The 25,942-nt window shown below is 39.6% G+C and overlaps 1 protein-coding gene across 6 annotated transcripts in view; it reads right to left on the reverse strand.

Moving 5' to 3' along the window:
• The window catches only part of plppr1 (phospholipid phosphatase related 1), a 72,218-nt gene that overhangs the window by 42,268 nt on the left and 4,008 nt on the right, over positions 1-25,942 (reverse strand). For 4 of the 6 annotated variants that reach the window (XM_086300338.1, XM_086300337.1, XM_086300336.1 and 1 more), the window contains exon 2: positions 4,816-4,926. In XM_086300338.1, coding sequence (XP_086156464.1) covers positions 4,816-4,875 — 60 coding nt within the window. In that variant the 5' untranslated portion in view covers positions 4,876-4,926. Of the gene's footprint in view, positions 1-4,815; positions 4,927-12,069; positions 14,084-14,160; positions 14,179-25,942 lie in introns of those variants that run through there. The other 2 variants (XM_086300340.1, XM_086300339.1) reach the window with 2 other exon arrangements.

Genomic DNA, 25,942 nt, shown 5'->3' on the forward strand with positions numbered 1-25,942 from the left:
GTTATTAAGAATGTTAAAACTAAAAATTGAAGCATTGTGCAATGAGCTTGACAGAGAAAGGAACAAAGAGGCAGCGGACATCCAAAGAACAGCTTTGAAGGTCCTTCAAGAAGAAAGCTAGCCTAAGAGAGTCCAGGCTGTGTTAGAGAATAAAGACGGTCAAACCACATAATGCTTTTTAAACTCATTAGAATTCACTCTTCATTTTACAGCAACTTTACAGCTGAACTGGGTTTAGAGTATGAAGTGCATTTCAGCTGTTTTTGTACAAAAAAAAAATATCACCTCGGGCACATTGAGTACACCTGGGCCATTTTCAGTTGTTTTGTTAGTTTAACAGTTTTTAGAAACAACTAATAATATTCATACTCTAAACCTAAAACCATTAGAGCCACTTATTTTAATGAACATTTCAGACAGACAGCTGTTTGCCTTCACTGCTCGTGAGACATAACAGCACACACATATTCACATTAGCTTCATTTTCCAGTACAAATTACGTCAAACACTGGAATTTAGTTCACACAATATCTGACTTCTTCTGAGCTAAATAACAAAGCCGCTCCCTGCAGTAATGACTGCACGTTGGGAAGTTTGCTGTCTAAATTGTGTATACCTAACTAGAAGCTTTAATTAAAGCTTCTAGGAGATAAGGAAAACAAAGAAGATAAAAGAAAGACATTTTCTCAAGAGATTGGTTTACTTCCAAATAGTCTGGCAACCTGTGCTGCTTTAGCAGGCTGCTAACAGTAAGTGCATCCAGCTTTTTCTTCAACCATGCAAAACCTGAAAAAGCTAGATAGCTGTAGCTAGATTAATGAGAGCCCACAGCTCTATACATTACATAATCCCATGCAGGTACAGGATATATCGGTCCTCTCTTCGCTCTTCCCAGCTTGTCTCCACAGCTCAGCCTTTAATTAATTTCTCATAACTTTTCACTTTTTCCTTCTACTTCCTTCCCCCTTTTTTGCTTGTTTCATCTTATCCATTTCCTCCTCCCTCATGCCCCATCTTTTTTTTTTTTTGCAACCCCTTTCATCTCCCATTTTTCCTCCGCACACTCAGAGAGACAAATGGCAGCAACAAATGAACATCCTGACGTCAAGTAACAGATGAAATAAAGGCAACAAGTTACACGAATAAATAAACAAATCACCACAAATAAACATCCTCCCTGTCAGACTGCCTCTGGCAGTGAACTACATGGCCCAGCTGCTCCAATCAGGCCCCTCCGTCTTGATCACGTGACGGCAGTGTTCCTCTGCCTTGCTGTGTTCGTGACAGGCAGGGTGAGTAAGAGAAGGAAAGGAGGGAGAGAAGAAACAAAAGGAGCAGGAAAAAGGAGCGAGACAAACCAAGATGTAGTGATTTAAATGATGGGAAACTGGGTGAAGGGGAGAAAGAGCTCCTATGGCACCACGCGAAATAGGAAGAGAAGAGAGAAGAGATTGAGGGAGGAAGCAAGTACAGCCGAGGAAGGAGGGGCAGGAGAGAAATGAGGCTGCGAGGATGTGACGAAGACATCAAAGAGGGGGAGAAAGAGAAATCGAGGATGAGCAGAATGAAACAGGGAGATAGATAGCATGCCTTTGACAAGTGTCGCTGAAGAAAAAAGGGGGAGTAAGTGAAAACAGGGTAATGAAAATTAGAGAAGAAGCTTGCTACTCATCAGGGTATTACAGTGTCTCTCTTAGGAGCACTCTGCCAATGACTTTTTAAGCTTAGATTGTGATGCAAAAGCCAATAAACCAAATGATGAATCTGAAAGCAAAATCTTCCCATTTATTGGGCACTGACACATAGAGACAAGATGATGAATAAGAATGTAGTAAAGCCCAGTTTGAAAAATGCAAAATATGCCCTTATAGAAGCTCTAACTGATGACTACAACTACATTTGAAATACCATTTAAAGACTCAATATATAGCTGCACCTCATCGCTTTAGCCTTGCAGTTCTATAAAGCCGACTGCTTTGAGAGAGACATATAATAAAAAAAGGTCAATATCGAAGCGTGAGAGGCCAAGTTGAGATTCTCTTCGGAATAAATATGTCAGATAGTCGAACGCTGATAGAGCCCCCCAATATGTAATAAGAACTGTTGGGACCAAGCTAAAGTTGGCGGTGTAGTATTGTATGAGAAATGGGGAGCAAATGCATTTGGAAGTAAAATCTGACCACTGAGCAAATGAAAAAAGTTCAAAATAGGTCACATGATAGCATTTATTAATACTTCGATTCAGGGAAAATTCATTTTGATATTCCGGAAAAATAAATTACAACAAAAATTGGCCAATATTGTGCAAAGAACACGTACACGAAGACGTCGTCATTACTTACAGATGAAGTTTTTTAAAAGTCACTTTGTTCATCATCACACTAGCATTGAAAATTTAGCCAGTAAAAAGTTAACGTCCATTTGCCACTGGCATTGGTGGATGACACATGTCCATCAATAAGAACTGGCCTAGAGGCCGGTGGGTAACCCTGAAGCATCCTACGGTCACTAAGGAAAATCTACACTCCCCTCTGATCAGCTAATGGTTGCTGGAAGTTGCTGTTGGCAGGTGAAATCAGTTGCAAAGAGGGCGCTGCACCAAAAACCTCCTTGTGAGTCTGTTGGTTGGTCACAGAGTACTATAGTTTGCATGGAAGTTATCAGCTTGTCAGCAAACACTTGCTGTAGCTGTAGTGATACTTGGAAAAAAGTGTGACGCAAACCAGAAACGTTTGCCTTTAAAAAAAAAGGGGGGGGGGTTCTTCGGTGCTGCAGCCGACATATTTCGATAGGTGAAACTTTGGAAAACAAACAAAAAAGTCTGAATCTTCGGTGCAAACTATATGCAACAATCTGCTACTTGGTCATAGCAACATGCTAGCGAACAAACTGGGGACTGTCACCAACCTCCAGTAATCACTCAGCATATTTTTGCCTAGTCACCGGTAGTTACCAAGGAGACACCAGCTGACTTTAGTCCTACATGTCTGGGGCTTTAGCAATCTATTTCACAGCAGCTGCCAGCAGCTTCTAGCATCCACCCGAAACCAGATAGGGAAAAACATGTATTCCCTGGTGGTTGCCAGATGGTCGCTAGGCCTATTGTATATTACCCAAAATGCTCAGGTAATGTATCAAACCCACTGTTAGACTTATTGAATATAAAATCCAGTCTGATGGATAATATTTCCAACATATTGCTGTACTTACATTTAAAACACTGACTTATCAGTACTTACCACCTAGATGTTTAATGTGTCACCAGCTTAATCAGTGGTTACATTAAACCCGCCCCTCGTTATATCTCCTAATGTTTTTTTTGGTTGTTTTTTTTTTTTTAAAGAGGCCATCTCATCATTCCACACAGCGTTCAAGCACTGACACTTCAAAACTCTAAATGAGCAAATAACTGTACAATGGTGACACATCGTCAAACAGAAGGAACTGTCTAAAAGAGCTTTTTTTAATGATGAGCCACATCTCACATCTAAAAATAATGTGTACCAAGATGATGTTTTACAGCTGCAGTATTTTTGATGTTGTTTTGTTGTTTATAGTTACTGTTTATAGCAATTTTCTCGCATAATATAAACAGTTTGGCTCAGTGGGAGTGAAAGTGACATAGTAACTGACTACATGTGATCTATGAGGTAAAAACATACAATCACGGCACATCCATGGCCACTGTCTCCTGTTGTTGTTTTCTTTTATTTGTTTTCCATCTAGTATTTTTAGCTCTAGGCTTTTCAAATAATACTGGAGCGAAATTAGACAACACAATCTCATAAGTGACGGTTATGAAACCACATAATATTATAAAGGAAATTATCAGAAGAAGTGCTAGTGAAGTGCTATATTGCAAACAATGTACTGTTTGGACTGAAGCATAGACGTATTTTGGATGAGAGCTGACAGGCAGGGTACACCCTGGACCTGAGGAATGGCTCCATTTCTCTCTTTCAGATGTAAAATAAAGTATGTTGGATTAATTGGTTTTTGTTTTGTTTGTTTTTTTGTCACTTACTGCACTTTTCTTGAGGAGGCACATGTTCAAAGAGAAACCACGTGATGTCTGTTTCATCACCATTGCAGATGCTGAGAGCATGTGCAGCAGTTCTGATTCTCAGAATGGTTTTCACTCTGGCTGTGGGTGGAAATAAAGTGTTCAGTGACATTTCCTATTGCACATCCTATCAGTGTAGTCTTAAACTCACTACACATGCATGCGAGAGTCACATTTCACTTATCTTGGAGGACACCCCCAGGATCACACTAGCAGGCAGTAACACTAATTAACAGAAGGTAACAGTCCCATTATGGATGAGTGTCAGGAAAAATGAGCGAGACAAAAAGGTTGGGCAAGAAGAAAGCATGAGATAAAGGCAGAAAGAACATGAGTGTATAAACTGATCTGAGACTGTGATGTAGGATATTTCGTCTGAGATGTGTGTCTCTGTGTGAGAGGGAGAACGAGTAAAACACAAAGAGAGATGGAGGAGAATAACACAAAGTGTCCTGAGACATCTCTCTGATTAAGGACCTTCAGCTAACACAGTAATTAAAAATTCAGGAGCTGCACAACTCTTACACACACACACACACACACACTTGCCCAATTACAAACACGCATGCATTCAGCTCCACACTCATTTCAACACTTTACACTCTGGTTGTTCACTTATGGTAAATTAACACTCAAAACCATATTTCCATCATGTTCATTTGCCAAACAAGGGTCATATGCATGAATTTACCACTTTATGCAGAAGCCCAGATTATCACGCAAAGACAATGCATGCACGCACACTCCCTCACCTCTACAAAGATGAAACATGGGATGATGGAGTAGCTGCGCAGGGTGTTGTTAGACGCCATCTTGTCTCCTGTCGGGAGACTAACGTTCTCAGGATTCACTGCAGGGTCACTCTGCAAAGACAGAAACATCAAGTGTCAGCTGCCATCATCTGATAATGACAGAAATGCATCTACTTCATCTATTTTATCAGGAGTCCTCAGCAAGATCGGCTATTGATGAGAACCATGTTAACTATTACTATTTTTTTTGCATTTACAAAAGATAACAAATAATTTAAAAGCAGATAAGAGATTGCTTTGTTACATTGCAGAAACTAAATTAGAGTTCTACTTGTCAAAAAAAAAAAACACAGAAAAAAACACTGCACACAAAGATTGTGGTTCGCCAGCTCCTTCCGAGGGATCCCCACAATTCCCAGATCTCTTAGGAAATTCAATCCCTGTGTTGTTGCCAAGGTCAGCCCTTGGGTCTTTTACCAGCCAGCTGTGCTTCCTGTCTATTTTTGTCAATCAACAGAAGGCACCTAAGAAAGCTGTTTGGCCTAAATGACTGCAAGAGAAACAGTAAGAATTGTCTTGTGTGCAGGTGCAGTTTTCCATATCTAAAAATCTCCTAAGGCCTCAAACACCATGGAGAAAAACTGATCCCCTCTACTATGCAGCTGTATGTCACTTGAGGTCAATAAGCATCTGGTCTTTAGATTCCAAATGTTTCTGAGTGAGAAAAGAAGAGTTGCCATCACTTTATATTCACCCCAATCGAGTCACCGCAAAGTTGTGGTCATTTTCATAAGAAGTCCCCTACGTGATACAGAAGCTGTGCCGTGTGATGCTAAAATTAGCAGGGAAAAAGCAACGGAGAGCACGTCAGGGATGACGAGAAAGTGACAGGAGAAAATCCGTCCCGGTCAACCACCCAAACACCAATAACGGGAACCTTATACAGCGCTTCCCTATACCCGTCGAACTCAAAGAAATTACGGAGCCTATCACTTATCACCTGACCAAAGATATGGCTCCCATCAACACTGTGCAAAACGAGGGATTTAGGAAAATGATCAACACCCTAGACAAACGCTACACAGTGCCGTCCCGCAACTATTTTTCTATTGTTGCACTACCTGCTCTATACACGCAGCGTCGAGCAACAGTGGAGACCGAATTTCAAGCAGTACAACATTTTGCGGCAACAACAAAACGTGAGACATTTGTTTTTATGTTTATTTATTGTTTTTATGTTCAGTCTCAACTGTTACGAAGTTGATGTGCAGTTAATAAGTGCAATAAATATTTATACTGGAAAAGAGAATCGTGAGAGAATCGTGATCTCAATTCTAAGCCAAAAAATCGTGATTCTCATTTTATGCAAAATCGCGCAGCCCTACTGTAGAGGTTTTTTTTATGTCTGTCACTTTTGCCCTCCGCAACAAATTGTTATTTTTTGTTATTATTTAAATATTGCTTATGCCACCAACAAATTATTTATTTTTGTGATAGGCTGTTAGCAACAAAAGTGCCTAAAGATATCATTTAAAATAGCTTCTTCGCTAAATACTCTGTTCTGTGTAGACTAAACAGGTCAATCCCTCAAGTTAGTTGCCTTAAATGATTCAAGCTAAGCCACTTAACTTGACCTAGCTTAACCAAGAAAAAGGAAATACTCTTTTTAGACTAAAAAAGGGCGAAAAAGCAGCCAATGTCCAAAGCTGTTTGAAAAAACATCAAAAAGCTTGAAGAACTATTGCTCATGAACACGTCTGGTTCCTTTGAAGCAAAATGAGGGTTGGCTCAAGACTTTTGCACAGTCTTCACTTTTTGTTAATTTTCTTAGCTGGTTTTTAGCTAATTTCTCAGTCTGGGTAAAGCTCTTTAACTGTATTTTTAACAGCACAAAGCCAATACAAAACACATCTTCAGAAAGCATTTACTAATCCTGTCAGCTTTGTTCAGTTGAGAACAAAAGCAAATTCTTAATGAAACAACACGGCAGTATTAACCTTATTAATAAAATTCAATTTAACTTCTGAAGCCGCGCTGATGGAGCCAATCTTCTGCACTCGAACTGCCGCTGCTTCCGTTCTCCGTCTGTCAATCTGTCGTGTTCTTTAACTGCATTTCATTATGGCTTCTAATTGTCGAAAAACAATAACATAGCTATTCCCCACAGAGAACAGCAAGCTCACTAGTGAGCGTGAGAAACAAATATGTAGTGAACAACAGAATACTGGAAAAACAAAAACAGCAGTGTCATTTGATTTTCTGCATCCAAACCAGTCTGATATGGCTTTCAGTTTCCAATTGCAGAACACTGGCAGCACAAGAGGTGCCTTACAGTTTCAGTGGGTGTAGATTAGGCAGGATTAAAAAGTGGTTAAGGAAATCCAGAAATGTCAGTATCTGCTGGAGTAATTGTTGATTTATTCGTGTTAATCAACAAAGCTCTGACCTCACGCAGATATTTAATGTGTCTTATTGGCTTGTAATCGCTCCTAAATCCTCATTAAAGGGTAACCTTGCTAATTTGAGCTTCTCTCTATCTAAAGCACAATTCTGAATCATGAAAGGCTGGAGGAGCATGAACGAGGGGGTCTGTTACAGAGCAAAGTTGGAGAGAACAATAGCAGTTATTTAATTTGTGCTTTCTTAGTTTCTTCCTCTTTTTCTATCTTCTATCTAAACTATTCATCATAAATGAACACCTGCTACAGAAAGATTAGATGGTAGAATTATACTACTTCTGCTACCTCATATATATTCATACATATAAATATCTTATGAGCGCCTCAACAATTTAATATTTGAGGCTGTGTGCTCTCCTGTTTCAGAAATTTTTATAATAATATTCTTAAAAAGCTGCTACAAGTAAAGAATTAGTATAAATTAATACTTTCACATTTTGTTGTACGGTTTGTTGTACGGTTGTTTATCAGGTAGTGACCAAGTTTGGATCAATCAATCACATTTCTCTACCAAAGCACAGATGAGAGCAGGTGAGACAAGAAAAAAAAAAGAGACCATGTGACATTACTTCCAACAAACGTAGCAACCTACAAGTTGTTTCAGGCTTTCACTATGCGTGATTTTCACTACACAAACCTGAACTAAAAGAATTCATCAAATTCATCATTAATTCAAAAGCAACTTATATTAGACTGAGCGTAACAAGGTAAGGGTCTAGAAACATGACTGCAAAAATAGCTGCTCAGTTAAAAAACAACTAGACACTAACACAACCAAACAAATGTGTGTGCTATTGATATAATGTTTAAAATTTTCATTTTTGAACATTATAGCCAACATCAATACTGGTGAAAGGCTAAAACTGTTTCACTAGGTTCCTCTGAGAGAAGTGTTACTCAAATTACAAATGCATGGCAGTGGGTGCATTAATGAAAACTTCAGAGAACATACAAATGCATAAGGCCAAACACACAAAGCCATTAACTTGCATCTATTAAAAATCATAGTTATTTTTAGTATGCAATTCAGAATGAGATGCAATTTTTCAGATGATAATCTCTATAGTCAAGAATCAAGCAAAAAAAGAAAAAAACCTCACAGAGACTGCAGGGAAATCGTACAGTCTGGTGACAAGAGTCACAGCTAATGCAAGGATTCTGGGTGGTCTGTTAACTCATTCCAGTTTGCTATAGTATCACTAGTGAAACTAGATGTTACACAGCAGGCTTAAACAACCATCAGGCCACTGAGAAATGTCCCAGTGCTCCCAACTGGCTAGCAGTCACTGCGGATAATGATCACATGACCATGCATCCTATATGTGTTTAAAGCTACAGTAGGCAGGAATCTATACACATCCTCCTGCAGCAGTTCTCTCTCCCCTCCCTCGTCTAAGCCCAGAGATGCACACATATGCAAGTGCTTCATGAACTTTCCTTTTCCAGATTAAAGACTTCGTCAGATCTGGTCCTGAAAAGCAATATCCTAAAATCTCCCATCAAGGACTAGGTTTTCTAAAAACAGAGCCCAGAGGAAGTGCGGGAGAACATCCTAAGTACAATATACGCCAAAATGTTTTTTGGGGGGATTTTTTCCCAAATTATGCCAAAATGTATACAAAAATACAATAGTCTCTGCATTTCTTCCTCCCACTTTCTAAAAGAAGTGCCTCCCAGCAGAAGCTTTATATTAAAAGAACAAACAGGAAGGTGCATCAATTTTTAAACGCAGGGAAACAAACAGATGAAATACCCAGAATTTCAAGCTTTTACCTTAAAGGTCATGAATAAAGTAAGTAAACTGTACACAATGAATTAAGATTTAATTTGATTTATGAGATTTATAGTTGTTAATGTATAGATTCATTATTATCCATTAACAATTTATTAGATAAATATATTAACTACAAATTATTAAAATAACTAATAGCTTGTTAAAGGGACATAGCAGTTCAGCAGTTAGCTCAAAGATTTTTTTCTTATTTTATTACATTGCCTCAAGTTGTCTATATGCTGAAAAGATACAGTAAATGTTTAGTTTAATGCCTTTACTGGAACACACTACCAGACTTTGTTCAAGATGTCAACATACCCACCATACTCCTAATTGTTTTGTAACTGCATTTGTCCCTGTGTGGTATTAGACTACAAGGGACAGACTCCAACAACACGACATTTAATAGTGATGCTGCACTTACTTCAACTAAATTGAGAGTGATTCAATGTGAACCTACTAATATTAAATTTGAAATTCAAATGCATCTTTACCCTTCATACTTTTTTACTTATGCATGTCACAAAAAGTTAATTAAGATCTACAATCACTAGACACTTTATTAGGTATATCTGGTACATATTTGACACACTGTTAGTTCCCCTTAGTTCCTTGTGTTCTTGAACACCGCCTCACTGTACATAAATGGCCTCCACAGATTTCAGTCAGATCAGGATGGGAGATGGGAATGGGTAGATTCAGATCATGGATGTGCAGCCGACAAATCTGCAACAATTGTGTGATGATATTTAGTCAATATGGAAAAAATAATCTCAAGCATGTTTCCAGCACGTCACGGAATCTTTACCACAAAGAATTAAGGCAGTCTAGGTGTGCCTAACAAAGTGCCCAATGAGTGTGTTTCCCTGTTATTACTGATGATTTAGAAGAGGTAGCAAAGGCAACTGCATTAGCAATAATATTACCAAAATATTAGCATTTACTATACAGCACTGTATACTGGAAATACACAATAAGACGGTCTCTCTGCTAAGTTAAAGCCTCACACAAAGATTTACTGATCCCAACACTCACCCTGATTTGAAACCAAACACTTCAGTTTCACTGAGTCATTAGACAAAGACAGACAGCAATGTTGGCATGTCTAATCAGTCCCTAAGTGCTCGTCCCATCTCATTTAACACTCAATCCAGGCTACTCAAGTCAGTATTAGATAGCAGCAATCCACCCATCAGTTTTGTGCCTCAAGATATCATGCTGCTACATCTTATATACCCATAAAAGAAAATGTTCCAGTCTATCTTCGTCTACCCGTGAAGAAAGATCAGTGCACGTGTTGCTGTAACACAGCATCACTACAGACGTCGAACAGACTTGCTTTGTTGCCCAAGGTCACAGGAGCAGAGTGGATAGCTGTCTAGTGTGTGTGAACTGAGGTGTTCCAGTTTAAAGATCGACTTAGAGTTCACTAAAATTGCCAGCACCCACATCAAAAGCCTTGAATGTCATAGAAAAATCTATTAATTGAACCCTACGCTAGTCATCCTTGCAATCCATCTCAGTACACATTAACAGTATCATCAGCCTCCAGTGACTCAGTAACTTTTCAGATTATGGCATCAACAGCAGGGAAGAAATTGAATAGTCATAAACAGTGTTGGTCAAGTTACTTGAAAAAAGTAATCAGTAACTAATTACTGATTACTCCCCCAAAAAAGTAATCCCGTTACTTTACTGATTACTTATTTTCAAAAGTAATTAATTACTTAGTTACTTAGTTACTTTTTAAAAACACGATTTACAACCTGAAGAGGTGATAAAGTGATAGATCTTTCAGCCCAATTCTACTTTTTCTACATAATCCATCATACAAAATGTAATCAAATGGAAAAGTCTCTTTTTAAAAAAAAAATGTCTGTATTTGTGTAAAACACTTTAAAGAAATCAGTAATATGGCCTAGGGGTGAGCGGTATAAACAGTAGAAACGATATGAATTTGGCCAATGGTAGAGATTTTGACTATATCACAATAGCACATGTTGATGGTGTCATTAAGCGGCGCCTGTTTTGGTTGAAAGCATCGCAGCGGCTGCAAGCAATATCATCTGCAAATTGGGTGACAGTAGCGAAGAGACGAAGCACGTTTTGGAATATGAGCCAAAAACTGCGCTTCCTCCACTTCCGTAACATTGATTCATTGGGTGGATGCCGTAGGCATCCACACTATTGAGATCCTGTTTCTCTTTATTCTTTATCCTTTATTATTCTAGTTGCTCCGTTTCTTTGCCGCTTAACTACTCCCTCAGTTTTCAGCCGATTTTTACCATTCAAACTCTAAACTGTTCTGCTATTTCTGCTTTCGACTGCTATATCTTTTGGTACTTATTACTATTATACTTTTTAAAATATTACACTTTTTTCCTTTAATTTGTCCCATTGAAATGAATGGGAAACTTCTACAATTCTGCTAAAACTTGCTTGTCTTTGAAACTTAACTACTTCCTCATACTTTCACCTAGAAACTCCATTCAAACTTTAAAACGTTCTCAGATGATTGGGCTATTCCTGTGTGATTCAGCTTTTTCATATCTGTTACCGTTTTCATGTAATGACTCTTTAAGTTTTCAGTTACAACTTTGTGATTTTTCAGAAAATACATGTGTTGCTATGGTTGCTATGCAATTAACTCCCACTGCACACTCGTCCGTTCTGAATTTTCTCTTCATGTCTGAACAACTCCTTGCTACTCGCTCAATTTCCACTCAACTTCCACAAATTATACATCAAAACGTAGGTATTTTTGCTGGCTTTAAGACAGTGTCACTATAATTATTGTGAGAGTTACGTTTTTTTCACAATTTGCCTCGAAGTGACACATGGTCTAAAAACTCCCCATTCAAAGTCTATGGGGAGGTTGTGAAACTCAGAGCTGAAATACTGAAACTGAAGGCATTTTCAAATCGTCATATCTCCTTAACGAAGCAAAGTTAAGACATGAGGCTTGTCCCTGTATATCTTCAGACACTCCTGACACTCACAATTCAAGAATTATTTTCTCACCTATTACCGTTCTGAGATGAGTTAGACTTGTTTGAGGGGTGGAAATCTGTCCTCCTCTCATTTTTCAAATTCCGAAAATGAAGCCGTTTCTTCTCTCGTCATATCTCCGCGACGGAGATACAAAGAGCTATGTAAATCGCAGTCAAAGTACACCAAAGTCCGCTGATTCACCCAGTGCAAGAATTATGCTTCTATCCCACCTAGTTTTTGAGTTACACGACGTTTTGTAACTCCAAAAAACGGCGTTTTTCGCGTCTCACCGCGATCTAATTCTGACTCCTCATCACCCTTTTTTTCAAAGCGCCCGCCCCCTTAGAGGTGGCGCGATTGGTAATGACACCGCTCTTCAGACCAGAGGTCGTGGGTTCGATTCCACCTTGGCCCACATGTTTTTTTTTTAACTACAAATTTATACACTATCACAGACCGGTAATTCATATTGATAATTTATTACAATTCTGCAAAGTTTAATGATTTTAGCAGCTTTTCTAATATGGACCTCAGATTCTGGTTAACAGTCTATGGCAGAAATACATACAAGTACACAGCCTGATGAAGCAGACAGAAGCAGTACCTCTGATTGGTTCCGCAGTTTCACCTCTTATCAGCACAAATCTCACCCTCTTCTGCTGTTTTCACCTCTTTTCTGCTAATTTGAGCTTCTGTTCCACAGTGCACTCAGCCTCTTCTGCTGTTTTCATTAGAATTTTAAGCTTTTCCACCTTTTTTCAGTTACGTGAGAACCAGTTTGGCTCAATGAGTAGCTGAAAAATATCAGCCTCTTCTGCTGTTTTAGCAGGATTTCAGAGTTCAGCTTTTTCACTTGTTTTAAGCACAAATTTCAGTTTCTTTACCTCATTTCACAACAAAGTTCTTCCTCTTCACCTCTTTTCTGCTAATTTGAGCTGCTGCTCCACAGTGCACATTTTCCCTCTCATCATATCTTTGCTTGTGACCAGAACTCATTTGGCTCAGAGGGTAGGGCATCTGTCGTGAGACCCGGTGGCAGAGGTTCGAATCCTACCTGTGACAGCTGCTACACATGTTCACTGCTTGCATGCGCTCTGCTTTCTTGACACTCTCCAGTGTGTCATTACACATACAGCCATCTTCAGCAAGCACTTCTGCTTCTACACTTCTTTTCAACTCGGCTTTTTGCTTCTTTACCTCTTTTCAGCAGAAATTATTCCTCTTCACCTCTTTTCTGCTAATTAGAGCTCCTGCTCCACAGTGCACTTAGCCTCTTCTGCTGTTTTCATTAGAATTTTAAGCTTTTCCACCTTTTTTCAGTTACGTGAGAACCAGTTTGGCTCAGTGAGTAGCTGAAAAATATCAGCCTCTACTACTGTTTTAGCAGGATTTCAGAGTTCAGCTTTTTCACTTGTTTTAAGCACAAATTTCAGTTTCTTTACCTCATTTCACAACAAAGTTCTTCCTCTTCACCTCTTTTCTGCTAATTTGAGCTTCTGCTCCACAGTGCACATTTTCTCTCTCATCATATATTTGCTTGAGACCAGAACTCATTTGGCTCAGAGGGTAGGGCAGCTGCCGTGAGACCCGGGGGCAGAGTTTCGAATCCTACCTGTGACAGTTGCTACACATGTTCCCTGCTTGCATGCGCTCTGCTTTCTTGACACTCTCCAGTGTGTCATTACACATACAGCCATCTTCAGCAAGCACTTCTACACCTCTTTTCAACTCATCTTTTTGCTTCTTTACCTCTTTTCAGCAGAACTTCTTCTGATTCACCTCTTTTCTGCTAAATGTTTAGCCTTTTCACCTCTTATTAGCACAATACTAAGCAGCTTCTGCTAATTTCACCAGAATTGTCAGTCTCTCCACCTCTTCTTTGTAAGAATCAGTTTGGTCCAGTAAGGTGAGACGCCGCCTATAGATCAGAAAGGCCAGGTTCGAATCTCGCTCAGGGCAATGTTTTTTGTTTTTTCAACTTTTTCTGCTTTTTTCAGCAGAAATCTTCAGCGTAAGGCATCCACACAGCATTTTCGCAGGAAATGCAATTTTTTCTAGTTAATGTTGAATTCTCTCGCAGCTGCTCTATTCCCATGTTGTTGCAGTATATTAATGACTAACCTCGTATTGTGGATGGATTATCTCAGTTGTTATCCTGACTGAAGTTTGGTCCGTTTACAGCATCCTGCCATGCGATTACATTTGACCCTCACGTTAACTTTTATCAAGTGGAAAAAAGTTAGCGTTCATCCACCAGCTTCACTGTTTATGTTATGCTAACATAGCTGTCTCGCTAGCGATCACGTAGCACATCATCATATACCAGCTAGTCCAACTTCAGTAACCCTACAAAAGTCATTGCTGTTTAGTTTCCTGTCTTCGTTTATGTTGGAAGTGATAGCAGAGCTGTACGTTTTATTTTTTTCTAGAAACCTCTCTGTCAGAACATGGCATATCATGTTTAGGTGGAAACTAGCAAGCTAACTTCCAGCTAACTTCTAATTCTGCTCGGTTTTCATGTTTGCCTGGATATTAAACTTAATTGTTACACCTGGTAAAGCAGCGACACTGACCATTTTATTAAAGATGAACAAATTTAGACAGTTTTTAACGCTCAGTGTTCGTTTGACATGGGACCTGAAGCGGACCCAGATTACTCTGCGAGGCTCCTGACTACGGTAGCGGTAATGCTCCGACAATCCATTAAGCGGTGCAGCTTTGTAGCTTACCAAAGTCGTACTAAAACATTTTTGACAGATTTTTGAGCGCCGTGTACCACATAAAATCGGTTCGAGGTGAATAAGCACAACCAGAATTCATACATTAAGGCGCACCAGATTATAAGGCGCACTGTCGATTTTTGAGAAAATTAAAGGATTCTAAGTGCGCCTTATAGTGCAAAAATAAGGAAGAAAAGAATATATTGCGATATATATATCGTTACCGCGCATGCTTTAAGTTATACTGCGATATGGATTTTAGGCTATATAACCCAGCCTTAATATGGCCTCATGTAGCAGACAGGGAATCAAAGTCAAACGGAAGACGTAGCAAGTACAGTGCCAACCTCCAGACAATCTAGTAAACAGTAGGATCCTTTTACATGTACACATGTAAATAAGGAAGTGATTCGATTTTTGTCAGACCAGTAACAAAATATGAAGGAGATGTTTTGGGTTTGTGTTTCCCATCCAAGCATCCTGGCAGTTCATTTCATCATAAATCTGGTTAAAGTATAGGTTGAGTGGGAGTTACTGGATCTACTGTTTTTAGTTTGGGTTTCTATTAGTTTTCCAAAACTAGTTTAGGAGAGAAGCCGGAATCTGATGATCCATTGTGTGGTTGGTTCAGGGTTTTCTCTGTCTTTTGTTTGTTTTAGCTGGAACTCCCGTTTCCTTTTGTTTCCAACTGCAATTTCTGTTGAATGGCAGCAGTGTTGTGGTATCTCAAATGTTGGGTTGCTTTGAACCTTAAATTTAGGGATCATAACAGTAATTTACTCCAAAAAGCTTTAAACTAGTGACCCTCTGTAAAGTAGGAAAATTGAGTGTTTCCAAAACTGAATCTGTGAAGTATCTATTAGTGAAAGGCTTGAGACTGTTCTGCCTACACCTTTACTTACTCCGTGGATAATACTCCAGACATGGATGGGGAAAAAATGCAGCGGTTGAACCACAATCTTTACTAGGGGGCTCTTTGACAGATGATTGAAATCAGAAAATTGAAGGGGGCTGCACTCAGCATCCAAACAATTGACACCACATTCATTTGTTGCTCAGACACTACGACAGCCTGAACTGCACCTAGTCATGGTAAAGTCAACATGATTTCTCTTTTTCTGGTGCCTAAAAACCCAGAGTCTGAAGAGAATTTCAACAAAGGAACACTTTTCTTCCAATACCAAAAGACACTTAATAACAGTGAGTCAGATGAAAGGTGATCTGATCGTCTCACCAGAGGGTAGATCATCAAACGAGCTGCCTACAGGCCTCGTCACGATTCATCAGCATCTCCTCCTCTCAGCCACTCAGCTGTGATGACTTTGTCTGGATGTGACTGCTTTTCTCTCACAGACAGCAAGAGCTGACTGTGAAATATTGAGCACAGAAATATTGTACCTGATTGACCATCTCCTGGTCTCCAGCTGAGTTGTTCTGCTGGAGTGTGATGACTGTCTGAATGTCACAATGACAGAGTTTGTGATAGAGCGAGTGGCTGGGCATGGAAAAATGAAATATTACCTCCCGTTATCACTGCTGGCCTGTTGTTGCTGTAGCCTTGATGTGTCCTCTTTCTACTCTACTTGAACACATCTGTTACTGAAGTCTAAAAAAACCCAAAAAAAACCCATAATTTTTATGGCACCCTGGCTGCTTCAGTACATGATGTTCAGAAATACCAGCACAAGGAAATATACTGCCAAAGAAATATAATACCAGGGCAACAGAATACTAGTGGTCCATTCATCCAGTCTAAATTGCTAACAAAAAAAAAAATTAACACCAGCTACTTCATTAGTGGGTCAGATCCCCTTTTGCCTTCAGAACTGCTTTAACTGCCACTATAGCTCATCTAGTGCAGCAGCAACCAATATGAGAAGGCTTGGAGTCTGCCCCAGAGTTTATGTTTCATTTGTGTTATGGTGAGGTCAGGAACAATGCTCATTGCCACAACTGTTGTCGTAATTTTATCTAATATGTAAATCTGAGTGTGCAGGTGCCTCTCCGTGACTGGTGCATCCAGGGGGACGGATCGCACCGATTGGCTAATGACCGCATATAATGACCGCAGCATATAAGAAGACACCGCCATGGACGGCCAGTCATTCATCCTCGGCCCATCCCAACCGGCAGACTGTATGTTCACTGTTTAGTAATGTTTGTTTAATGCAGGAGTATGTAGGGGTGGACCGCCTTTTTGTTTGATTACAGTTTTCTCCTGTTTTTGTTAGTTAGGGAGGTAAGTCATTGTCGTTTGGTTTAATTCTTTTCAATAGGTAAGCTTGATTTATCCCTGAGATAGGCTCCCTTTTGTTTGTTGTTTTGGCCGAAGTTATAATTCGCTCCCTTCCTTTGTTTCTAAATTCACTCATTGTAAATAAATCACTGTCAAAAAGTATTAATTGCGTGATGTGCTGCTTGGGGTTGGACGGGGTGGATCACCCTTGTGTTATAGTCTGGCCACGCCTAGACGGATCATAACATAATATAGACTGTGATGTTTGAAAGATGGTCACTTGCTACCCAAATGTGCCAAGAAAAAAAATGCCCGCAGCATTACACCATCAGCACCAGCCTGAACCTTTGATACGAGGCAGGATGGATCCATGCTTTCATGATGTTTATGCCAAATTCTGACCTTACAGCCAAAATCACCCAAATTGTCCAGTTTTGGTGAATTACAGCTTCAGTTTCCAGTTCTTGGCTGACAGGAGTGGCACCCGGTATGCTGCTTCTGTTTTCAAAGTCGTTCTTCTCAGTTGCTGTTGTTTTCCTTTACCAGCTCGACCAGTCTGGCCATTTTCCTTTGACCTCTTGCATCAACAAGCAATTTTGATCCAGAGAACTGATGCTCACTGGGTCCAGAGACTTCCTTTGGTTGAAAGTCCAACTGTGTATTTGCATGCAGAAGTTTAAAAATATTCATCTACGTCTGAAATTATTTATGACCTCAATAAAAACTTTGCTGATAAGCTAATGATCTAAATCATTAGTTAACATGGCTTTACCCTGGGAATACACTGGGTGAGTGTCGTTCACACATTGTAGTAGCATTCCAGTATTGGAGCTTTTTGCGTGCATGGGGAATTTTATTTTTAACATCTATTGGATTTTCTATGCCAATCTTGTATCTGTCTTATTGCCCTCTGGGATGCACTGTGGCACCTCTAGTGGAATCGCAAGCATTTCTTTGAGTGACACCAATCAGCTCCATGCATTGAAGTCCCTCCTTACATATTACATCTGGTTTTAAAAAAGCAAAATAATTAACAGCCAAAATGCTCAACTTCAGCCTTAAAATAAAGAATCCATGAACCAATGGGGGGGAAGTCTATCCTTTACAGTGACTTCACATTCTTATGCAACACACAGAGTACGTAATGCGTTTTAGTAATCCTGCAGGCCAGCCAGCTAAACTTGGCACAGAGCTTGGGAAACAGGAAGCTCCAGATATGGGTGACAGTTCTCTTTAGGCTCATGACTACGAGTGCCCCCGTTCAAATCGTCTAAATGTTTTCATATTTAGCAGTTTTGCATAAAAATGGAAAACATGTTTTGGATGGTGACATGCCAACTGAGCATTTAGTCCGCCTCCACCCTACACCGATGTGACTTAATAACAGGACTTCAGAATAATGGCCCAATGAGGCTCACGGTTATGATTCACAGCACAAACTACGAATAGCTTTTTTCAACAAAATGTTTTTCCCTTAATGATCACCACAGAAAATGGTTGATGCAGAGCTCATTTTGCTTTTTCTTCTTTCGCCTCTTCTTCTGACTCCAAAACAGTGTGCAGCCAAAGAAACAGAGATGTCCCATGGCTAACACTCCTGCCAACAGAGCATCTTTGTGGCTATAAATAGTCAGTTTTCAATCTTCCCTTGTAGCTTCTTTAAAAGTGCTTCCTGGGAAATCTATCCCTTTTTTCAGATAGTAGGGTACATTATTTAATACTCTGCTGCTCAAGGATTAAATGACAAATCAATAAATATTTTTCAAAGTCCAAAGATCATTCCTGGATGGAAGATCCACAATCTTCTATTGAACCAACCTCTTCACACTAATGGAGTCTTGTCATTACACATTTTTTCCCACATACACATGTAAGAGTGTTAACCTAAAATAATGTCATCATCTTCCCTCTCCCGTCTCCCCCCAAACCAAAACGTCAAACAGGGCACTGACTCAGAGCAGATAGCGTGAACAGGACAGGAGACTGATAAATAGAAAGAGACATGAAGGAGGGCACACAGAGGACCAAAAAGAAGATAAACGTGTTGTAGGTGGGTCATTTGGGAAGAGGGAACTTTTGCTACCTCTTCTGGGTGTTAGCTTGTCTTCCTCCTCTTGCTATCAGCCACAGTTCCCCAGGCCTCCAATATCACGCTTACCACTTGCACATATGGAAAGTTATTTTTAGTGTTCCATATAGCATAGCACAACATATGCACAGGTGTTACAGGTACATATTGTTTGTGATATTATTGTAATAAAATTCTCTTGATTAAAATTGACTGTAATTATTTAACCTCATTAATTTATTAATGAAACTAAACATTTTACTTGTGCAATTAGATGAAAAAATATGAAAACTATTACAAAATAATTTGTCAAATGTGCAGCTCTTCCTATTAGATAATCAGCTCACATTTTAATTCATAAATGTAAAAAGAACTGCATGCCAGAAGATCAGGAACATTTTTTGGTAATGTAATACTCAAAAGATTCCCCTAGAGAGAGACTTTAAAGAAAGCGATGAAGCAAAGCTAAGCATGAACAAGCAGCAGGGAAAACACTAAGTTCGTTTCCCTCAGATGTTACCAACTGGCAACACACTCAAGAAACAGTTTTTTTAAAGTTTTTAAAAAAAATTTCTGTACATTTATTCAACCGCTGACCTGAGCGTCACCCCCACGTCTTTTTTCTCATTAAGCAAAGTGGCACTTGTTCCTGTAGCTCATTTTAGTTCATTGCTGCAGCCATTATGTGACAATGTCACATGTCTGAATTCTCATTTCTGCACTGGAGAAAAATGAAAATTATAATTAAAGGTTTAATTATCTCCTACTTATTTATTATGAGAACAATCTAAATAAATGCCAAGATAATATATTGAGTTTTAAATTTGAGATTCCCTCTTAATATAATCACATTTGACTAACTTGAGGCTAAACCAGAGTTCCTTATATATTTAAAATTACCAGAACTGTATGGAGTACCGTAATTGTCGGGCTATAAGCCGCTACTTTTTGCACCAGCTTTGAACCCTGCGGCTTTTAGTCAGGTGCGGCTTTTCTATGGATTGTCCGTGATTTTTGTCATATCGTAAGAGGATTTGTTTTGTTTGTTCTGCTGTTGTACGGCACTACGTTGCCTGGCGGAAGGATCGGGGTTCAAGAGTGGTATGTTAGTCACACGTCCGTCCGCCAGGCAACGTAGTGCCGTACGAAGTAGCGCGAAAAACAAACTTCAAAGTAGCGCTACGCATTCAGCGGGAGGCGTGGATGATGTGCGGCGATAAACTTGCGAAAAGCAAGTTATGCCCAACTCCACCGGTGGATTCTGACAGCGTGGAAAAGTGTGAAAACATCCACGATCACCAACGGATTTCTAAGGGCTGGACTGCTGCATGATGGAGAGGAGGACACCGCCACGGCCCTTCTGAAGGTGTTCGACTCTGACACTGACAACGAGGATTTCTTTGGTTTTGAAAGTGACAACGAAGGAGAGAAGCGGAGAGTGGATGACGAAGCCATCCTGAGCCTGTTCGTTCCGACACTGGAGAAGAGGACTTTGGTGGTTTCAGTGCGCAGGAAGAAGAGAAAGATGGTGAATGACTGACTTTTCTTCTTGTTAAAGCTGTGTCACTGCACCTGAGCCTAAAAGGTAGGCCGGATCTATTGTTCTGGTGTGCTGTAGGTTATTGTTATGTACTACATGTGCAAATATGTACCCATAACTTGTTTTTCAAAATATTAATAAAAGTGATGTCTCCAAACAGCCATCTCTTTCCTGACAATTCCCTTTGTGCATATTCTCTTACATATGATGAGTCAACATTGAAACACCTGCGGCTTTTAGTCAGGTGCGGCTAATGTATGTACAAAACAGGATTTTCCCCTGATTTTAGCTTGTGCGGCTAATATTCAGGTGCGCTTTGTAGTCCGGGAAATACGGTAAATATCGTCTAATTTCGTTAGCAAACAAATGCAAATGCTTCAATGTAATTTGCATATAACTTGGGGAATGCATTTCCCCCCGAGGTTTCCATGTTTTCTAAAGCCATGTGCTCAGTGGCATTGTGCAAGTGTTTCTCGCACTTCCTTGTAACATCTCCAGATTTACATCTATATTTAGATCAAACAAGCTCTTCATCCCTGAGTATTGAGCTATTTTTCCATAACAGCCACCAGAATCATCACAGCAATGTCCCCTAGACCCAGCTGGAGATAAGGGAGTCTTTCCCCTCAGAGATTTCTTAATATTTCAACACGATCATGCTACAGTGGCTTCTCATTATCCTTGTATCATTTCGTTTGAAAACTACATACCCTAAAAAGATTATGAGTGCTAAAACAGCATTGGATATCTGCAATCAACTTTGATCATGCATCAAATAAGGATACAGCATGTGAATAGGCAGAGCTGGTTTTAGAGTAGGTGGTAAATATTCAGTAATATCCAGTTTAATCCTTTATAATTCAGACCTTTGCTGAGGACTTTCCGAACCCCCAATCAACACTAAAAGATAAAACAGTTCAAAAGTCCACAAACTGCAGCATCATGAGGCACTGTTTAGATCAAGAGGAAAAACTCTTTCCTGTTTGAAACTTTAAAAGTGATCTTTAAATTCATCAGGTAATGTTTATCCATTTTGGTTGGGGCTCAAGTACACCAGTGGCCTAAAATATGGCTGTGTTAGTGAAAATCTTTCTACCAATAATTTTGAATTCAATAAAAAACCAAAATAAGATGCACAGAGATGTGCGGATTGACCGTCTAGAGAACTGAGTCAGCCAATTTCCAGCATTCTTGGCTGAGACTAGTCAGGCTTGTGTATTATGAGCCGTAATGCCATATGAGCATTATGGCGATGATGAGCCAGTCCGTTTCATGCATGTACAAAATACTAACAGCAGCACAGGCAAACAGCCATGCCCACACTCACAGCCACATGCATTCATTAGCATGGAAGGTAATGAGTAGGGGGAACCACTAAAATGTTTGCAAATAAACTACCAACGCAAAAACAGCTAAAGCTTAAGCCATCATGTGCTCAGAGTGAACCACAAGCCAGCATCCTCGGTATGAGCAAAGGATCAAAGCAGTTACTAGGAAAAAATCTTCAAAAATACAGTTTTACATTTATATAGCAGACAAAGTACATCAAAAAGTACATTTGGAACCTTTGGGGGTATTTTAGGCACTCTTTATTTGGTATGCATGGGTCAGACAACACTCACTTTCAAAGTCAGCCTTTAATTTCATATCTATATCTTTTGTATTTGTGATGATACAACATCTGTCTGCAGACAGACAGAAAAAACAGACATAGAATCACCTGCCTAAGTACTCAAAACTGCCTTTTTAATGTGCCCTGTTACAGCATGTGTCAAGTTAACTAAAACTACTTTTGGAAATAAATAAACCTAAGGCTCTGATGGAAATGTTTATTGATACGTAGGATGTCTTCACGACTGTCAACTGCCTTCAAAAAAATCTTGTTTTGTCATACTTACTGTGATGCTACAATGAAAAATTTTCAAACACAAAATCTAAACTAAAGTGAGCAAATTGATACAGGAAATTTACCTAAACTACAGGGAGTGCAGAATTATTAGGCAAATGAGTATTTTGTCCACATCATCCTCTTCATGCATGTTGTCTTACTCCAAGCTGTATAGGCTCGAAAGCCTACTACCAATTAAGCATATTAGGTGATGTGCATCTCTGTAATGAGAAGGGGTGTGGTCTAATGACATCAACACCCTATATCAGGTGTGCATAATTATTAGGCAACGTCCTTTCCTTTGGCAAAATGGGTCAAAAGAAGGACTTGACAGGCTCAGAAAAGTCAAAAATAGTGAGATATCTTGCAGAGGGATGCAGCAGTCTCAAAATTGCAAAGCTTCTGAAGCGTGATCATCGAACAATCAAGCGTTTCATTCAAAATAGTCAACAGGGTCGCAAGAAGCGTGTGGAAAAACCAAGGCGCCAAATAACTGCCCATGAACTGAGAAAAGTCAAGCGTGCAGCTGCCAAGATGCCACTTGCCACCAGTTTGGCCATATTTCAGAGCTGCAACATCACTGGAGTGCCCAAAAGCACAAGGTGTGCAATACTCAGAGACATGGCCAAGGTAAGAAAGGCTGAAAGACGACCACCACTGAACAAGACACACAAGCTGAAACGTCAAGACTGGGCCAAGAAATATCTCAAGACTGGTTTTTCTAAGGTTTTATGGACTGATGAAATGAGAGTGAGTCTTGATGGGCCAGATGGATGGGCCCGTGGCTGGATTGGTAAAGGGCAGAGAGCTCCAGTCCGACTCAGACGCCAGCAAGGTGGAGGTGGAGTACTGGTTTGGGCTGGTATCATCAAAGATGAGCTTGTGGGGCCTTTTCGGGTTGAGGATGGAGTCAAGCTCAACTCCCAGTCCTACTGCCAGTTTCTGGAAGACACCTTCTTCAAGCAGTGGTACAGGAAGAAGTCTGCATCCTTCAAGAAAAACATGATTTTCATGCAGGACAATGCTCCATCACACGCGTCCAAGTACTCCACAGCGTGGCTGGTAAGAAAGGGTATAAAAGAAGAAAAACTAATGACATGGCCTCCTTGTTCACCTGATCTGAACCCCATTGAGAACCTGTGGTCCATCATCAAATGTGAGATTTACAAGGAGGGAAAACAGTACACCTCTCTGAACAGTGTCTGGGAGGCTGTGGTTGCTGCTGCACGCAATGTTGATGGTGAACAGATCAAAACACTGACAGAATCCATGGATGGCAGGCTTTTGAGTGTCCTTGCAAAGAAAGGTGGCTATATTGGTCGCTGATTTGTTTTTGTTTTGTTTTTGAATGTCAGAAATGTATATTTGTGAATGTGGAGATGTTATATTGGTTTCACTGGTAAAAATAAATAATTGAAATGGGTATATATTTGTTTTTTGTTAAGTTGCCTAATAATTATGCACAGTAATAGTCACCTGCACACACAGATATCCCCCTAAAATAGCTAAAACTAAAAACAAACTAAAAACTACTTCCAAAAATGTTCAGCTTTGATATTAATGAGTTTTTTGGGTTCATTGAGAACATGGTTGTTGTTCAATAATAAAATTATTCCTCAGAAATACAACTTGCCTAATAATTCTGCACTCCCTGTAATTTAAAAAAAAAAAAAAAAAAAAACACAGATGAGGTGAGTCACAATTCCTAACGCAGGTCATTCCACACAGCAAACGCTCAGATGATTTGTCTTTAAGCATGAGGTGGGTCACCAGGTTTCTGGCTGATCTCAGGCTGCACTGTGGTTAGCACGGAAACAGCAATTTGAGAATATATATTTTGAAACCAGGCCATGAAGTGCATTAAAAGTAATAAACAATATCTTAAAATCAATTAACTGAGTAGGTCACCATCCTCATACTGACAGTTCTGGTTACAAAAATGCCGAACAAACTAGCTCTGCTATTGATTCATCAATGAACTCTGGAGGTCCATTTAAAGGATCACATCATTCCCTTTCTCCTCTAATATTTCTAGTAGCATCTCTCTATTTAGAGTGTTTGACATTGACTTTTCCAAACAAATAACTCTCTCTCTGAAATTGTTGTAACTACTTCTACACTGTGGCTCCCAACAAACTCAAATAACTTTATATCCAAAATATAATGACTAAACAATGACCCTCCAATGTCTAACTAAACATTTTGCCTGTTCCATTTAACACCTAATTAACGTGTCATAATGTTATTAAACTATTTTTTCTCTAAATATTTACTTACATAAATTAGAATGCTTCCAATTCTGGAATAACATTAGTATAATTATAATCTTACAGTTTATTTGCAACACCGGTATTACGCAGTTGTTCCCTCCGAATTTCTATTATCTGTACTTATGAGGTATTGCTGAGTCATGTAGGCCCATTTAAAATGCATTTTTCATTCAAGTTTAAATCATTTGAACTAACACACATGCATCTTAGCTACAGATGTAGTTTCATCTAAGTGAGCCCTTTTGTAACAGTCACAGATTTCTTCTTAATATTGTGAAGTACCATGCTGCATCATCAAGCATTTTTCTATTAGCTCATATTCACCTTCTCACTTTTTGGGTAATTTTTAATAATTTCTCTTGCAAATATATATTTAACCGCATTATCTGGTGCACAACTGTCTAGCTTGTGGCAAAACAAGGGGAAATATTCATGTAGTATTGCCAGCGTTATTGCTAACTATCCCTCACTGAAGCTGCTTTCATGCATGAACGACAGTTTAAGGAGAATGGGGTCGAGATATTTTTCACTGCTTTCCTTCCTTACACATAGCACACAGCAGGACATGATCCACACGACTGAGGTGAGAGATGCCCGGGAGACAACATGTGATGCCTGTGAATGCAACAGAAAAATAAGCTGCACATCGATGTAGTTCGATAATCACGCTAACACTGTGCTAAGGAGCCAGAAGTTTAAAGACAAGCTCATTTTTGATCTGGCTGTGCTGGAAGTGGAAATTCTCACAAATGCACACCTTGTCCAGCTCAAAACCTTATCAGCTGCACATATCAGTCTTCTTAGATATGGGAAAGCACTCTCAACTCCAGCAGCAGACCTTATCTCACCCTTGGGGCAACTCATTCCCCAGAGACATCACAGTGACAGATATACTGCCCAATGAAAATACCCTCACAGCACTAATAACACCAGCCCCCACATGTAGTGGTAATCAAAGAGCAGACAGCAAAGCTCAGGATGAGTATGTGTGTGAGGCAGCCTGCATGTATACATGTGTGTGTGTGACTGCATGTGATCAATAATGAGTCTCTAGTGTGGGAGTAAAAGTGGTGCTGGATATCAGACATGAGTTCAGAGGTCACCGGTTTCAGCAGCTTCACTGCATTACTGATTTTTATTTCTGCATTTCTTTTTTAAACAGGTCATTTGCTGGAGTTTCC

The sequence above is a fragment of the Aulonocara sp. 'chitande type north' Nkhata Bay genome, linkage group LG7 (genome assembly GCF_057382095.1).
Source record: "Aulonocara sp. 'chitande type north' Nkhata Bay isolate Kocher_YH1m ecotype deep benthic linkage group LG7, A_spYH_male_GT1.1, whole genome shotgun sequence".
NCBI lineage: Eukaryota > Metazoa > Chordata > Actinopteri > Cichliformes > Cichlidae > Aulonocara > Aulonocara sp. 'chitande type north' Nkhata Bay.